General features: G+C 42.0%; 1 protein-coding gene across 4 annotated transcripts in view; it reads left to right on the top strand.

Moving 5' to 3' along the window:
* The first annotated feature begins 9,915 nt into the window (after positions 1–9,915).
* LOC143018627 (uncharacterized) overlaps positions 9,916–18,060 on the top strand; it is a 171,696-nt gene continuing 163,551 nt past the window's right edge. The window contains exons 1-2 of one of the 4 annotated variants that reach the window (XM_076174160.1): positions 9,916–10,228; positions 10,977–11,158. In XM_076174160.1, coding sequence (XP_076030275.1) covers positions 11,059–11,158 — 100 coding nt within the window. In that variant the 5' untranslated portion in view covers positions 9,916–10,228; positions 10,977–11,058. Of the gene's footprint in view, positions 10,229–10,454; positions 11,159–18,060 lie in introns of those variants that run through there. The other 3 variants (XM_076174161.1, XM_076174159.1, XM_076174162.1) reach the window with 3 other exon arrangements.

Below are 18,060 nucleotides of genomic sequence, written 5' to 3'. Positions count from 1 at the left end.
ATGGGTTTTGTTGTGTGCCAGGTTTTAAGTGTTTGTGTTATAATACAATTCAGTTATATTTTGATGGTAAATTGTTCCTAAAATAGCAGAGTGGATATGTTGGTAAAAATGTACCTCCATCTTAGTCGAATTTATGATTTTTTTTACTTTTACCCTCAATTTGCCCCCCAAATAATGGTGAGATTTAGACCGACTTTTCAGTTACTTTAAACTTAGAATTTTATTTTTGAATTTCATTCACATTTGCATGGTATGTTCCCTTACAATGTACCTACTTCTCTTATTCAACGTGAGCTAACGTAGTCTTTTTTATACAGATATTTCACTGAAAAATTTAAACTCAGTTTCAATTGCCCCGCTGTGTATGTGTGTGTGTGTGCGCGTGCGCGCGTGTATGTGTGCATGTGTGTGTGTGTGTGTGTGTGTGTGTGTGTGTGTGTGTGTGTGTGTGTGTGTGTGTGTGTGCGCGTGCGCGCGTGTACGTGTGTGTGTGTGTGTGTGTGTGTGTGTGTGTGTGTGTGTGTGTGTGTGTGTGTGTGTGTGTGTGTATGTGTGTGTGTACGCGTGCGTGTGTGTATGTGAATGTTTGTGTGTGCGTGAACGTATGTGTGCGTGCGCGCGTGTATGTACTGTATGTTTGTGTGATTCGCCATGGTTTTGGTTAACATGTTGGACTCGTGATCGACAGCAATTTCCTTCCGGAAAAGAGCTCAGAGCTCACATATGACTGATCTCTGCGTAATGCTATGACCTTACATGCACACACACACCCAACTCCCCGCCTACAAGAGTTGGAGTAACGACTCACAACGCAGCGATACTGAAATTATTTCAGCCCTGGGAGGGATTCGAACCCGGATCGCCGTAATGGCGGCCAGGAACTCTAACCACTGCGCCATCGAGTGTGTATGTGCGTGCGTGTGTGTGTGTGTGTGTGTGTGTGTGTGTGTGTGTGTGTGTGTGTGTGTGTGTGTGTGTGTGTGAGTGTGTGTGTGTGTGTGTGTGTGTGTGTGTGTGTGTGTGTGTGTGTGTGTGTGTGTGTGTGTGTGTGTGTGTGTGTGTGTGTGTGTGTGTGTGTGTGTGTGTGTGTGTGTGTGTGTGTGTGTGCGTGCGTGTGTGGGAATGTGCCAAAGGGCTGGAGGAGTGCTTCTATAGTTCCACTATGCAAAGGAAAAGGGGACAAATATGAATTTGGTACCTTTAGAGGGATTAGTCTGTTAATTGTCGTTGGAAAGGCATATGGGAGGCTGTTAATTAAGAGGATTAGAAGGGTGAGCACAAGGAGTAATTGAGGAAAAACAACGTGGGTTTAGGAAATGAAGAGGCTGCATAGATCAAATGTTCATAGCATATGCAAGATTTTTTTTTTTTTTTTTTTTTCAAAGGGCAAGGGTGTCTTTTGAGTTTTCATGGATTTTGAAAAGGCGTATGACAAGGTTGACAGGAAGACGTTACTAGGTGTATTGCAGATGTTTAGGAGAAGAGGAGCTTCCTGAGCCTTGTTTTCTAGGGCCCTGGTTGGATTTTTCTCCAAGAACCTCTTTTGCCTTTACTTCTGGTGCGATGAACATACACAGAACCTGAAGTAAGTAAGAGCAGGATTCCTAGTCCCATCACTCTGTTCCACTATGTCGCCTTTTACGACTCGCGTGGGAATCATGGCTGTATAGCCCCTCGCTCCCCACCCCATACACACAAACACACCTACCACAGGTGATAGGAAATGTAAATATAGAAGTGGTAATGGACAGTTTTAAGGGAACAGTATAAAGGAGGAACAGTCGTAGTACAAAAGTAGCAGCACTCCTCTATGAGTAGAGATTTTACTCATAGACAAAATTATGTGTGACCCCAGCCCGTAGGGGGTCCACAAAACGGTTCCTTATGCATTAACTTCATATTACCATGCAATTACTATTTTATTATGCATTCATTACCTCAATACGGGAAATAGGTGACGGCTGGGAGTGGGATAAAGAAGCTTATTAATATGTAGATAGACAAATGAATAAATATATACCAGAGGTTGCGTTAGGATAGGGAAATGAGATTGTGAATAGTTAGAGGTAAAGTTGTGGTTACTCCGGTGTTATATAATGTCACCATGGTAGTTCATTGTGTACATGGATGGAGTGGTATCGTAGGTAAATGCTGGTGAAAATGGAATGAAGTGGGGGGTGAGGTAGTTAAAGTTTTCGGATGAAAGGCTAAGGCAAGTGACGGAATTTAAGTTTATGTGAGAGGAGAAAGCGGAAAGTAAATGTGGATACAAGTTAAATGATGAGATGGGTATGGGGAGAATGTGGAAGTGGTTTAGGGGTGACGAGTTTAAAAGGAGAGAGGCAGAGGAAGTATAGATGTTTAAGTGTTTAGGGTCACTTGTAACAGGAAACGGAGAAGTGGGACTGGAGATGTCATGAGAAATAGATATATGCTTAAAAGTGGCAGTCTGCCGACAAGATTGACTAGATAAACACCATATGAGGACGGAGCCTTTATTTGTACGACGTTTCGCTTATTACTTGAAAAAGCTGTAATAAGCGAAACGTCGTACAAATAAAGGCTCCGTCCTCATATGGTGTTTATCTAGTCAAATAGATATATGGAGACGAACCCAAAGAGGAGGCTGTGCTGAGGGATTGTCTTTATGACAGTGCATGAAGCAGAGAGTTGGAATTTAAAGGAGACAGAAAGGAACCCTAAATGAGGAAAGGATCTTTTGGTGTATGCATAAGAATGTGTGCATGTCGGTCTATACAATAAAGGATTTCCTTCAGGTGAATGGAACCGTGGCAGACATTCTGTCCACTGAAATATTCGTTTCTCTTATCTACCATATTCTTACCAAAATAGTTTAGTAACCCTTGTATTGTCGGAGTTTCCCCTCTACCAAATGAAATCGCCTGACGCCAGTGAGAAGGAGATATGTAGGTTGGAGGTCGCTGAGAAGGGTTAAGGGCACTTCTTGCGAACTCAGTAATTGCGCGCCTTTGAAGACGACGTGGTGTGAGGTTATACGAAACGTCTCCTCAGCTTTTCTATGAAAGAGTCAACCAGTGCTTACTCCATTCTGCTAACAGGGTCTAGAACAGTGTTTCTCAACCAGGGGTCCGCGGGTTTCTAGGGGGCCTCAGAAGCCTACCAAAGGGTCCATAGGACGGGGAATTCAACATGTTACAGCGAATCCTGTCATGGCTCAGTTTTTAATTTATTAATTTATCTATTTTATTTATTTTTGCATATAGTTCATGATTACACATTGTGTCTTTATCGAGATGTCTGTTTTTTGTTTCTTCTAGTTTTCCCCTTGATGGTTGCGTCTTTCAGAATGTGGCGACGATTTGTAGGAGTGTAATATACTATGATGTTTCTATCACTAAATGCTTAGAAAAAATACTATATCCTATGTAATCCCGTGTCAAGGGGGCCCCTGAATATACAAATCAACGCTACGGGTCCATAAAGCTTGAAAGGTTAAGAAACATTGATCTAGAAAACTACTCTCACTTCCTGCCTAAATCTTGCACGTACTTGAAAAACTGGGACTATCAAGATTCTTTCGGTATTTGGTTGTATATGCATGCACATGCAAAACAAGGCCTCGTGTAGGGGGGAGGGAGGGAGTGGCCTAGCAAGACATGCACCCACCATTCGCCTGTCCTACACCCATTTATTGTGTCTAGTATTTCAACTTCTGCCGCCCATCCGCTCCCCGGGTCAGAAGTGCTACAGCAAGAGAGCGCTTCCACAACAGGGTTCGACAGCCGAAACTGGTTCATCCTCACCTCTGCATTACATGTCAACCCCTTATGATCCTTATCAACTCCAAGAAATACAGTGAAGACAAGAAGTCCCTTCGGAGCACATCAATTTATCATCCCTTCACAACCACTCTCCACCCGCACTTATCTCTTGCCCTCTCACTTCCCTGCGCGACAGACCTTTCCCTTATACCCAATACTCCCTTCACCCCATCCATCCATCCACCCTATTCTCGGTCTTCCCTTCAAGTTCACTTCATTCACACCTGCCTTACAGACTTTTTTGGCGTAGTTTTTCCTCACTCATTTTTTTTCCATATGCCCAAACCATCTTATTACAATCTGGACCTATCTGCCAGCTCATTTGCACCTACGCTCTTACAAAAGCGAAGCATGCCGACAGGAGACCTTTTGGTCCATAACTAGTTCGGGTACGAAAAAAATGTATAAATAGATAAAAAATAAAAGATATTATAATATAAATAATAAATAAAATAAATAAATGCATAGGTATAGTTAAATAATAAACAGGTAAATACTAGTCTTTCTTCACAGCACATCCACAGCAAGGCCGCTTCATTAAGTCGGCGACCCCCCCTCTCGTCCCCCCATGCAAAAAAGGAGAGGACGTGGAGAAATCCCTTCGGGCTGCGTCAATTTTTCCTCACACATTCTACCTCACCCCCACCCACCCCCCATTCCACCTCATGCATCACAACATCATCCATATACAACCATTCTCCATTCACCCCTGTCCTCTGTCCTCTCCCGTCCTTCCTCAACAGACATTCCCCTCTTCCCCAAAGCCCCCTTCACCCAATCCATCCATCTCAACCTAGGACGCCCCCTCATATTCACTCCCTTCACATCTGCCTTCCATACTTCTTTTACTAGTCTTTCTTCACTCATTCTTTCCATGTGTCCAAACCATCCTAATACTCTTTCATCAACCCTATCTCCCAACTCCCTTACCACCCCTGTTCTCCTCCTCACCTCATTTCTCACTCTATCCAGCTTAGTAACCCCCATTATACTTCTTAGACACCTCATCTCAAACACATTCAAACTCCTTCTCTCTTCTTCTCTTATGTTCCATGTTTCTGCCCCATACAGTGCTGTTGGCACAATCACTCCTTCATACAGTCTCCTCTTAGCATCCATTCCCAAATTTCTATTCCTCATTACAGTTTTTAATCCACCAAGGCATTTACTCACTTCTCTCAATCTACATTCTACCTCCACTCCACCTTTTCCTGCCACATTTGCACTCAAGTTTCTAAAACTATCCACTTCCTCCAGTCGTTCTCTCTTAATGCTCACTTCCAGTCTGCTGCCACTTTCACCCCTTGTACGTCTCATCACCTTACTTTTACCCACATTTATCTTCAACTTTTTCTTTCACACACTCTCCCAAACTCTGTCACCAACTTCCTCAATCCCTCCTCTGATCCTGTTACAAGCGCAGTGTCGACCGCAAACAACAGCTGGTTCACCTCCCACTTTTCTCCATTTTCTCTAAACATCTCCAATCCCTGCCCCACTACCCTTGCATTTACCTCTCGCACCACCCCATCCATGTATAAGTTGAACAACCAGGGCGACATAACGCATCCCTGACGAAGTCCCACCTTTACCTCGAATCACTCACTCTCTCCATTTCTAATCCTGACACATGCTCTACTACTCTCGCAAAAACTCTTGACAGCTCCTAGAAGCTTTCCTCCTAATAATAAATGAAAACCAAGCAAATAATATTAAACAGACAATAACAAACAAATAAATAATGTAAAATAAATGGCAGTCATTACAGCATCTTGCTTAGGTGTTTATCTAAACGGCTTAGGTGTTTATCTAAACGAATCTTAAAGCTTCGAACTGAACTACATTGCACTGCCTCTGCAGGAAGTTTATTTCATTCATTAACTACACGGTTGGCGAAGTTGTTTCTACCCACTTCCAAATTAAATCTATATCCTGACAATTTGAGATCATTATTTCTTGTCGGATTCTCATTCAGTGTGAAAATTTTGTCACTTTTGATGTTGTCAATTCCCTCTAGAATCTTAAAGACATGTATCAAGTCACCTCTGAGTCTACGCTTTTTAGGGGAAACATTCATATGTTTTAGTCGATTCTAGTATGATTTATTTTTTTATAATTGGAATCAGTTTTGTGGTTCGCCATTGTACTTTTTCCAATCTGTCAATGTCTTTAATGAGATTATGTGACCATACCTCCTCATTTCTCATTTTATTCATCCTCGTAACACCCATCCTTCTTAAACATTCCATCTCAAATAGATTTAGGCTTCTCCTTTCAGCCTTAAATTCTAATTTTCTGCCTTAGTATTGTGGGCACAGCCTTCGAGTTCTCAGATACTTATTTCTCATGACACTTTATATTCACTTGGTTGTAAATATGCTAACATCATTTTCTATGCCGCCTGGCATATGTTGTGGGGCCCTCTTTTCTTCAGTCACCGTTATTTACCCTGGTACACGTGCCAAGGGCAACTTCGTTTAAGGTGTCAGTTTTACTCGAATCTAGTATATGCATAGACGTGACATTAGTTTCGATAAGGTGACACTTGTCCAGTTAGGGTTCTCTGTACCATCGTGGTACAAGCACCAGTACTGGGCTCAGGTGTCAGTATTTGCTCATGGTGAAAACAAACGTGACCGACCTCGTGTAGCGTTGGTGACTACAGTGCAATGCTGTCAGTAGCAAAACCATCATTCCTGTCAACAGTGGATGTGCTGGAGCCGTTGTTATAATTAGTTTTATTCATTTAATAAAAGTATAGCACCAGGTATCACAGACTATACAGAGCCAACAGTTATTATATTTATCGATAGAAATTATTGATACAATGAATAAATGTCATTAATTACCACACCTCTAAATGGTTAAAAATACATCGATTAGCTTTGAGTTCCTTGCTTGACTTGTATATTTATTCTGCCTGTTGTCAGGAGATTTTTATTAGACTGAGGAAAAACATGTGGTATAAATCATGCCAGTTGCTGGTTAAGTTAATCCTTGTTAAAACTTTCTATACTGACTTGCATCTTTCATTCCGGCTGCTGCCAGGCTATTTTATTCATCTGCACGTGACACCATCGGTGACGCCTCCCTAATGGTGAACTAACGCCACAGAGATGAATAAAACAGTATGGCGGAAACCAGAACAGATAGAATAAATCTGGTGCGGGTGTTTTTTTTTTATTATTATTATTCCTTCCGTGTGAAAGCAGTGCCACAATGGCCCTCTCTGGCACAGGTACCAGAGGCACTTAACTCCTTTCCAACCGAAGAGGTGCTACAGTAAAACCAAAAGGACGAACACCGCCCGATGCGGAAGGGATTATTATCACCAGTATTATAGAAATGGCTCAGACCCACGTGTGTGCATCAACATTCCCACTAGTAGTATCATGTCACGAATATCGTATGTGAGAGACGGAGTAAGAGTTTGTCACAAATATCCCACACGTAAGGTCCTGAAGAAAGTTATGTGTGCGTGTATGTGTGTGTGTGGGGGGGGGGAGATGCATCAAATAGCCTAGTATGGCAACAGCCAGACCAAAATTAAATGTCACCTGGTACGAAAGGGTCATTCGTTACTGAGGAGATTGGAGGGGGTGGGGGTTGAAGTAACCACGAAAGTGAACAAGATAGTATGTCTGCAACTAGAATAAAATTTTCTAACCAACACACAAGAGACAGTATGCTGAAGTACTATGTCACAGTGTTTGATGTCACGAGTCGTACCGGAAGTTCAGGACGACTGTTTGAGGTTATGGCTGTCAGGAAGAATATGAATATAATTTATTGCCCCATGCAGCAGAAAGGTGAAGGCTCATAAGTGAACGTGAGGTAAACTGAGCTATGTTAGTCTTATTTATTAAGGCTAAAGCCAAACGAATTTATTCAGCTGGGGTGAAAACCCCTCAGCGTCCAGTCCTAATCTAGGTGCCCTCGCTTATCGTCTTCATTCCTTCTGGCAAACGACTATTTTATTCTAAGGAAGGAAAACCTTTCACTTATCCCAAGATAAATATTTATGTTTGATTATGAAGACAGGTGAAAGAAGTGTTAGTGAGCAATTTTGTCCACGACAGCAGGATGTGTGGAGACTGAAAATGATGTAACAGTTGCGACACCAGAAATATAGTGACCGATTCCGAAACGATTGTGAGCGATACTTTTGACAACGCCTCTCAAGACTACTGAGCAGCGTTAGGAACACTGCACTATCTATGTAGCGCTCGTGTTGCCAAATATTTACGAGCCGTTCCACTTAATTATTAATTCCACCCCCCACTACTAGTCCCGCATAAACAATGTATGCGCTAATGGCGAAAAACTGTATGAACACTGCGTCATTCAAACAAAGGCAGGGATAGTCCCGGCTTTGAATTCCATGGCCCTCATAATTCTTGCGTCCGCTATTACTACTCCCATCTATCCGTCAGAGTGGTCGAGAGCAGGAGGGGGAGGCTGGTGGTAATAGGAGGAAGTCCACGCCCGAAATATACATGGTACGTGTATTTCAACCACCGCTGGCAGTATACACAACATACACGCACGTATCCTCCCAGTCGCGCCCTAAATGTCATTTCTCACTGCCACTCTCGCCACTATTCAACATTTATCTTCTTTCCACGTTGCATTGTGACTACAGCATTAACTTGTCTCAGAAACATTGTGTTTTTATGTGTACTTTGAAATGGCAAGTCAATTATGTTATATGTTTGAGAAAAAAGGTAGCAGTAATAAAACTTCGTAAAAGTCTCCGCTCAAAACTTTCTCGTCTATCGATCCCGTGCGAGCTCATGATTGGTTGATCCGGCCGGAGACTGGGAGGCTGCCTGATGTACGACGACTTATTTTATCGTGGGGAAGTTTTCTTTGTTTTCTTTCTTGTGTATATATGATAAATATGAAATGATACACAAGGAATTCATGAAAAGAAATGTCGGCTGGCCCATTTTATCAACAACAGTATCGCCCTCCAATAGTATGGTTATCAGATTCGATTGGTCTATTACTCATGCTAGATTGAAGGAAAAGTCGGGAGCAGGTCACCCCGTTTCTGCTATTCAATGCCGGCCGTCCCTCAGCAGTAATAGAACACTGTAGCCTCGCACGGGGTCCTCTCGATTTATGGCGCTGGGGACCGGTCGATTGGTTGGAGGAAGAATGCACGTAAATCAAGTTTATTTTCTTTGTCAGTATAACATCTTCAAATTCTAGTTTCACTCAACAGATATAATGAAATGTGCCTTATTGAACAACGGCATAAACTTTGCACAATAGCCGATAAAAGCGCAGTAAAATATGTATGACGCACACATGCGCAGCAGCTCTAGCCCTGAGCGAGGCTACAACCCGGGTTGAGCTGCAGCGGTTCGTGGAAACCCCGTTTGTGAAGTTGATTCAGACACAATTATGTACTAGTCGGAATTAGGGAGTATTTACTATTCTGATGCGGTTTAACTGGAGACTGAAGCCATACATAAACCACTCGAACTCATGGTTTCATCACGGCCCCCAGGGAGAGGGAAAACATGAGAGAATAAAGGTTTGCTGTCAGTAACATGCACACTATAACTTGCTTTCAAGCAATACAACTTGCTAATACCATAAAATTATTCAAGCGTGCATTTTCTCCTAGTTTCCCATACATATATGCATGTACATATATAATGGGCTATTACCTGAACGTATGCATGGTTGCACGGATGTTAATTCATTAAATAGGTTCTGTATTGTATGAGATATAAGGCAATAGCATAAAACAGTTTTTGTCGTAAACAATGTCAACATTCTGGCATGTTTGGTCAATAGAGACTGGTTTTAAGGGCGATTATGAAGCTTTGGGTAATGGGGAGGTTAGGGTGTATGCCTTTTGTGATGATGGTGAGCGTGTACCGGTATGGTGATGGTGTATATCTCAACCAGCCTTGGCCCCCAGTGCTCCCCCACTCCCTTCCCCGGGCCGGTATACACGGTGATTGGCCAGATGGCAGGGGTGCAAGACGCTCATTGGTCGAGCCTCAGCACCACCACCGTTCATTGGACCAGAGTGGAATGGGAGCGATGTTACTGGTCGGTTCAGCTGTTGTGCAGCTGGTTCAGGGTGAGGGACAGGCGGATTGGGGGTAGTCCCCCTTGGGGGGTGATACAGCTAACCCTCCCAGCCTGCTGCCATCCCTAGACCAGCACTAGCCAGCCTGCCAAGCACATTCACGCGGTTTTCTTCCACATTTCTTGTCCATTTTACTTGAAACTCGTCCAAAGGGATTATAAATATTGGATGAATCTGTATCTAGAACTCAAGGCAGTTGGACCTACGACATATCTCGATACCAACTCAAACCAAAACAGAACCAGCTGCAACCGCCATATTGGGGGGGTGCAGCTAGATTCCAACATGTATATTTGAAGGTCAACCTGCATGCAATGTAAGTATGGCCTAGAGTTCCAGTATGGTGTTTTGTCATATGAATATACACACTGACTATAAATGTATTATGTTTAGCATGCAAATGTAGTGAATATAGTGTGTTATACAAATGGTGCAGTACACGTGTAGAAGTGTGTGCACAAGGCATAGCGCGTGGAGTGAAGGAGGGGTTGTTGTATTGCTGGTGTGGAAGCGGTGGTGAGTGCTGGGGGAGTCACTAGAGGTGGATGCCGAGCCGAGTCGGGCAAAGAGCCAAGAGCGAGTGAGGCAAGAGCCGTGCGGATCGAGCCATCGGCTGCTCTTTACAGCGGCTCGCCCGCCCGTCCCACTCTACCATCTACCTCACCCTCCGCTCTTCCTGTCTCACCCCGCCCGCGTCTCTCTCTCCGCCCCTTGCTCCCGCGTCCCCCCCCCCTTTCCCCACTCCTTCCCGCCCTCCTGCCCGCCGACTCGTCTGTCTCTCTCCACCTCCCGCGCTTCCCCACCTCCCTCTCTCCTCCCTCCACCTCTCCCTCGCGTTGTCTCTCCGCGCTGTCTCTCTCCAAGGCGTGTGTGAGGTAGTGACGACGTCGCTCGGTGAGTTCCCGCCAAGTGGGTCTGCCTACCTCGCCGCCCGTTTGTGCATGGCTGTGTTGTTTGCGTTGGAATCTTTCTGTGCTATTTCACGTGTGTCTCGGAGCATTATTTATGCACACCACCATTGGATGACCCCTGGATATTATTTAACTGTGGATAATTATTTCAAGATTGTGAATAACTCGACGTTGGTGAGAGTGGTCAGACGTAGGAGGCAGGCAAGAGCCATGCACGGGGGTGGATTCCTATGCCATGAACAGCAATTTGGACGTTTGCACTACACGCAGCGTTAACAGACCCCCTGAAGAACCTGCTGTGACACCGTTATCCCATATCAGCCAGCAATCGGGAGGTGAGTACAACACTTGATTGTTTTTGTTTGCCAGCTGTGTTCCGGATAACATGACAAAAATACGAGGGTTGCCTGCACCCATAATAGTGATCATATAATTGTTTTATATGTATATATAGCCATGTAAGATACATGATTCTACCAATGACGTGATGACTCTTGTCAAATAGTTCTACATTACACTTGATACTTGTTTGAGAAACGATAATTGTGCGAAAAAAAACAGTGAGGGTAGTGATGTTCGAATATTTGCGAGTACGAATCGGCTTCAGGGGCGTACGATCGGGTAACGCAAGGGTAACGTATTGTGTTTGTGATGCATATACATTTTTTCAAGTGTATTTTGTTACCGTAATATATGGCGAGTGTTTTGTTTAAAATTGGATCGATTTATACAAGTGTTTATTGAAGCAAATCTTTAATCATCTTTACAAGAAGAGGTGTGTATTCAGTGAAGTGCCAACGATCGTTTGTTGAATTGCAAATGACATGAAAATTTGCCGGATTCTAGTGATCACAAGTGCATGTGATACGTCTACTATTACACTAATTCCGCACATATGAAAGGGGCCATAATGTGTGACTAGTCATGATAGCAACTACTTTATATTATGATATGAAAATATACAGTTGTCACTTGTATATGCATTATAATGTAGGTGTGTGGCATGCATTAGCATTTAGCCTACTACAAGGCTGACATCATAGCATATTATACGTCAGGAATTGTAATTTTAAATGTAGATGTAGGGACTTCAGGTGTATGTATTGATGCATATGAATGACCCATTATGGTAGCATCAGGTTACATGTTTTTATAACAACATTCTAGGAAGTGATTATTTTGTTTGAAGTAGTGCATTTTTTTGTGTTTAAATTGTGACACTTTTACAAGGGCATTTGATTTTGCACAGGTCACAGTTTATTTTAGACATTAGTGCAATAATTGTGTAGCTAATATTTTGGCAGGTTGTGCTGTGAAAGAGACAAGGTGTATGGGAATGCATGCAATGAGTCTGTGCCTCATGCAATTTAACATTAATGTGATCCAGGGTCTTCAGGAATTGTTGCCATGTACTCAATTGGTGTGGGAAGTTGTGCAGTTCAGCCTTATGAAATATATTGCCACAACAACATGACGGCTCCGGCACAAATTCCGCGTTATGGATGAATGTAAATAGGGTGTATTGGTATTGGAATTTATATAGGTTGTTACATAATAGAATATAAACATGTTATGTCGAAGAAGTACAATATATAGTAGATGCAATATTAACCAGTGTGGCACTAGATAATTTGAAGACGTTTCCCCTTCGTTGTGTTATCATCTTGGGCCTTGTGCTGTTTTCTCGAATGGATCAAGGTAGACAGGCTGTCATAGGACTAGCTTATGGCAAGTTAGATATGCAGTGGGTTGTCAAACTGTCAACAGTATCGAAGATGTAAAGCAATGCTTTGTTGGGAAATTAGTTTGCAGTGTATACCATGTTGAGGTAACGAGTTGATATGGGGTGAATTATATACGGACTTGTATACGGAATGAGAAATGCATTGTCATTTTATGGAAATATACCTGTTATTGATGGCTACAGACGATGTGTTGCCAGGAAGTTTTAGGAGTTGCAAGGAACGTTGTGCTGATAAGGATATTGACAATCCAGTGTATGGATATATTTTCCTGTACAGTGGTTGCCCCAATTAGGTGTTCAAAAAAGTAAATAAGCGAATTTCCATTAAAGGAAATAGGTGTGATGGAGTGTTGGTGAGGCTTCTTCTCCAGCAACCCCATTTATTTACACTGTCATCCTGTCATCTTAGGGTAAACATCCGACGATACTTCACACCCCACCCACCCACCATGTATGCACAACCCGATATTCCCACACCCGTGCAAACACTTACGGATTTGATTGCCAGCATGCATTTTGGGGGTACGCAATTTATGCGTGAGGATAAGGTCATCTATTGACCGATGCACGTGCGGTAGTAATCGCATTGTGTACGTGCCGATGATGCTCTATGAGGTGGCAGTATTTGTAAGGTGTGATGGGGAGGGGAGGGGGCGTGTGAATCAATATGTATCTATAGTGATAGAAGCATTTACGTCATTATTGAAGTGCCTGATGGGGGTAGTTAATCCGTAGTGTGTTGTGTTGTTGATGTTAGTCTGTACCGTGCAGTTTGAATAACCCAGTTTTTACGTTACATTGCTCTTCTAAGTTTTTGTTCTGGTTAATGCATGTCGATTTAATCCAGGATTTTGTATCGCATGTGTTGTCATAACCTGTCAATACAGTGTTACGCTTTCTAAACTATGTTCTCGCAATTTGATATCAGGTGAAGGAGGACCTTACATTTGCAGGGTTCTAGCATGTCATATGTTTGTGTTTTCATTGGTCAGTGTTTTAACATGGAATTCATTTGGTTTCTTTCATTCTGGATTTGAAGTAGTTACCACTGAGTTTTATTCGTGTGTATTTTCCACTTTTTCAATTTAGGGAATCTGGAATGGGAGTTTTAGAAGTACTGTCAGATACAGTAATTGAGAAATAGTATCAATGTCGATTGCAATAATTTTTGAGTATGAAATACACTCGTTGGCAACATAACGTTCATAACCGCCTTCATTTTCCCGCCTGACTCGAGTCGTCCCCGCCGCCACCCAGCCCGTTGAACCGTTTGTTTACATCCAGTACGTCACACTATGTTGTACTAGGCGCGTCTTCTATAAGATAAGATTGCAGTAATCAACAGTATGTAATGCATTGTATAAGTTGATTATTGAGCGGCTGATATAGGTTCACGTTACCTGTCCCCATTACGTGCGCCCCACAGCGAAACTTTTTATTTTATTTTATATAAAAATGTAGTTAACAATTTGTACGAAAGTTTTTAGTAACAGTTCTGAGTGTTCACACACACACACACACTATTTAAATCAGTCGTGGTGAATTGAACAACTGTTACACACGATTGGTGTGGCACCAGTCATGTGACATGCCCCGAGTAGTTCTTATGGAAACATCCAGGGAGATAATACGCAGGAGAACGCGTTGCGGTCTGGCTGTTTGCGTTAACCTCTCCAAGGTCATTTCTCTGGTGGAGTGGATCTGGTTGCTTTGGCGCCGGAGTTCGGGTTGACTAGCAAAATGAATGTGACCTGAGGCTATTAGTTGCGCACGGGCCCTGCGTGTTTTTCATTATTCTAAGTGTTGTGTTATTGCGCAGCAAGGTAGGGTGTGTTGTATCTCAGGTTCCATGCTTCACACTTCTCTATGTACGTGCCCCCCCCCCAGGTTATTCCCCCTCACCCCCCTCCCCAGTTGCCCCGTGCTGTGAGCACACACGCACGCACACACTGGTCGTGCAAGTGCTCGTGACGTCATCATGGATCCGCGGGTTACAACACAGATTGCGCGGGAAACTGGGAGTGCGTGTGGCCTTAAAGAAAAAGGGCTAGGTTTTGCAGTTCATCTCTTTGGCCACGCTGAACGCTTATGTCAAGGGGTCCGTGTGACCTTCCTCTTGTGATTTTCCTCATGTACATGAAATTTGATTGTATTTTTGCCATTGCAAAGTGATGATTAGAAGACATTTCTGCTGTTTAGGTTTAATATGCACGTCTAATGATTTATTTATTTATTGTTCTATGTTAGTGTATTTTTGTTTAGAATTTAAAATTATTATACAAACATGAGGAAAGGACACGAATTACAAATTGTTATACAAACATGGGGAAAAGACACGTATTATATAAATGATCAACGTGTAGTTTATATCTTCAACTTGAGGATACTAAGCAGGTGCAACGCGAGACGTGGAAGGTGTGGTTGTTAACACATAGGTACGTCGAAGGCACGCGCTGATGCTGTAGACTTTATCCACTTTTTCTGAAGGATGGTGACAGTTGAAGAAAACGTGCGCAAGTAAAGTAACTTGTTACATTTGGCCGAGTGTCCTAGGAGGCCAACTTGCAGGTGTGGTGACCCATGGGATCGATATTGTGCGGTGGTTTATTGCAACCACCGTAAACTGGTGCAAAGACGAGTCACAACACTTGCTGGTAGGCATGTATTCAAGCGCGCAATGAAGTAGCTGTACGCATGGTTGGCAGTCGTTGGGCCAGGTTGTTGAATTTGGATTTGTTATTCTTATGTTTACATTTGGTTACCTTGATCACTGTGCCGTTTACATTTAATTTTCGTGTGTACTGTAAATGTTTTCCAATTTTGTGTTTTTTCATACATCATGGTGTGCAGGTTTATTATACAAAATTAAGCTTTTCGGATACGTTATGACGGTTAGCTTCTTGCTGTGGTGAAGTTTGGCCAACAACCTGTACTGTTAAGCAATTGAACGAAGGTAATTATCGGATATATTTCGAATACTTCTTACATTTAGAAGTTTAGCACTTGGGCACTATTGTCTGTGGGATTAACCAGTTTGGTGCTAAATTAAAGCGTTCGAATTTTGTACTAGGGGGCGTGGTTGTCTGCTGCATCATAGTCGACGGTGAATTGGTCAGTAAGAAACCTGAGAATTGTATTATTAAGACGATATTTCTTTCTAGTGATATATATATATATATATATATATATATATATACGACTGCACTTTGAAACCTTGTATACTTTGTATACCTGGTGGTTTCGTGGTGTATATGATAATTAATGCAAATAACGCCTGCTTGTGCACGTGAAGAACCCGGTTTGGGTAACCAGTGCGCGGATTTAACCAAGGTATCAGGGATATTTCACTTGTATGTGGATCCTGTATGGGAGTATGAGGCGATTTGTTGGTGAATCAACTCGACACAAAGAGTACACGGTAGTGGTACTGGGAGTATTTGTCGATGTCGGTATTAGTAAAATGCATATTGGTCCCTTTCCATTTCCACAATGCAGTTGCGTTCTTGAATCATTCTTGTAAACAAGATAGAATGATTGATAGATATGGTTGCCTTCAAGGCAACATAGGTATTGGAAATGTCTGACCCGTACAAATGCACTAGAACAGGCGCAATTGCTAAAGGGTGCTGCCTTTGAGTTGAACAGGACACCATTATTTAGTGTTATTCTAATTATTGTACCCTATACCAAATATGGGGGCGGCATTCCGAATAGGTTAGTGGGCGTACATATTTTAATATGTACTGATACACGGAGGTGTAATTGTATGGGGTAACATGCACTGTGATCAGTGTATTTGTTATGTGAGAGAGAGACGTGTGTATTTAGTATTGTTTTTGTTGTTATTATTTTCGTTTCATCGTAGCTTCAACGTTGCTCTTATGCAACGCTTGTTTCGTTGTTATGCTCTTTATGACACCTACATAACAACACCTTAGAATGATATTTTGATTGTTGGGGAGTATTTGCCGTTAACGAATATCTGGTGTGATGGGAGAAGTATTGGCCAATAATAATGTTCATAATTTCATTTAGGCAAGATGACATGAAATTCAGTCAATAGAAATTTTTAAATCATAATTATTTTGTTGGACTTGATGAATGATTTCACTTGAAATATTTTCACAATAGCCAGCAGTGTAAGCAATATTTACTTCAAGCTGAGTTTCCAGTATTCAATTGTTATTGGGGCAGGTAGTATTGTCATATATTTACGTTCATTTAGTCAATGAAGTTGGCTTTTCATTTGTAACAATCGGCACGTTCATAATTTAATAGTTTTAATTACGCCTTTGTCAAATAAGGTGTTGCTAATGGGTTGGCATCTTGAGGATAGAGAATAGAAGAACTGGTAGACTATAGACCGTAACAAAACCATGGTGAGGTAAATTATGATCACCAGTATCCTTATTGGTCTGATTCTCAGTGGTCTCATCATGACTAATGTATCAACTGTACATTGTGGTTGCAATTTTTGCTGATGATAGCATTATCATATAAGAACTGCTTTAAAACTACATTATATCAATTATTTAACAAGATATTTTAAGTCGCATGCAAGTGAATGCATTAGGTTCATTGTGAATGCACAGCACTATAAAGTATTGTAATTCTTATTTATGTATTTATTAATTCTTAATGCACACCTTCTTCTTTAACCCATACCGTTTGGTGGCCACACTTCTGCTGAATGAAGTCACTTGTGTGCATCATATAGGGGCGTAATTAATTGGTTCAAAAGAATTACTTGTAGCTGTCCTGACCCTACCCCGCTAGGAACCGTTTGTGATCTGCCAGAACGAATTGTGCAAGTAGAGTTGGTTGGATGCGATTGCTGTCGCACAATTGAGTAAATCGTGTGTACCCCAGTGCTTCAGTTCGTTGATTGATGCAGAATCCTCCTCCTCGTGGTGGCTGTGTACTGTCTGGCTATTCATGAGCTTTCTGGGTGTTGATATGAGGATATACAAAAGTAACGACCTGCTCTAGTAGGATTCTCTTCAGCACTGTAATTTGATTGGCGTTACTGGGATCTTTCCAAACAGATGTTGGCTTCCTGGTTATGTATGAGTAGTTTGATATATCAACTGTTCAACAAAGATCAGTTGCAGTTTGCAATGGAACGCCCACAATTTGACCGTTTGTTTAGGTAGTTATGCTTTGACCACAGCCATTGTTTTATAATCAGCAAACGTTACTGTATAAGTAATTTCATGCTATGTATTAATTTGCATTGTTGGCCATTGCAACTAGGATTGGATTGCATGTGTGATTTTGCAATGAGGTTTGGTCATAATTTTCAACGACCACTTCTTTTTTACCTTGGCAGTGATGTAAGTGTGACCTGAGTAATTAGATATGCAGGATTCAGATATGGAGGATCTTTGCTTTTTTACACAATCCTGCAACGGGGTTTCCATACTAATTAGTGTATGTAGTATATTTCTATTCTGGTTTCAGTGTTCAGAAAATAGAATATTATAAGCAATGCTG

Source organism: Oratosquilla oratoria, chromosome 35 (assembly GCF_046742065.1).
Source record: "Oratosquilla oratoria isolate Oo_2021 chromosome 35, ASM4674206v1, whole genome shotgun sequence".
Lineage (NCBI taxonomy): Eukaryota > Metazoa > Arthropoda > Malacostraca > Stomatopoda > Squillidae > Oratosquilla > Oratosquilla oratoria.
This window is presented reverse-complemented; position numbering and strand designations above follow the sequence as displayed.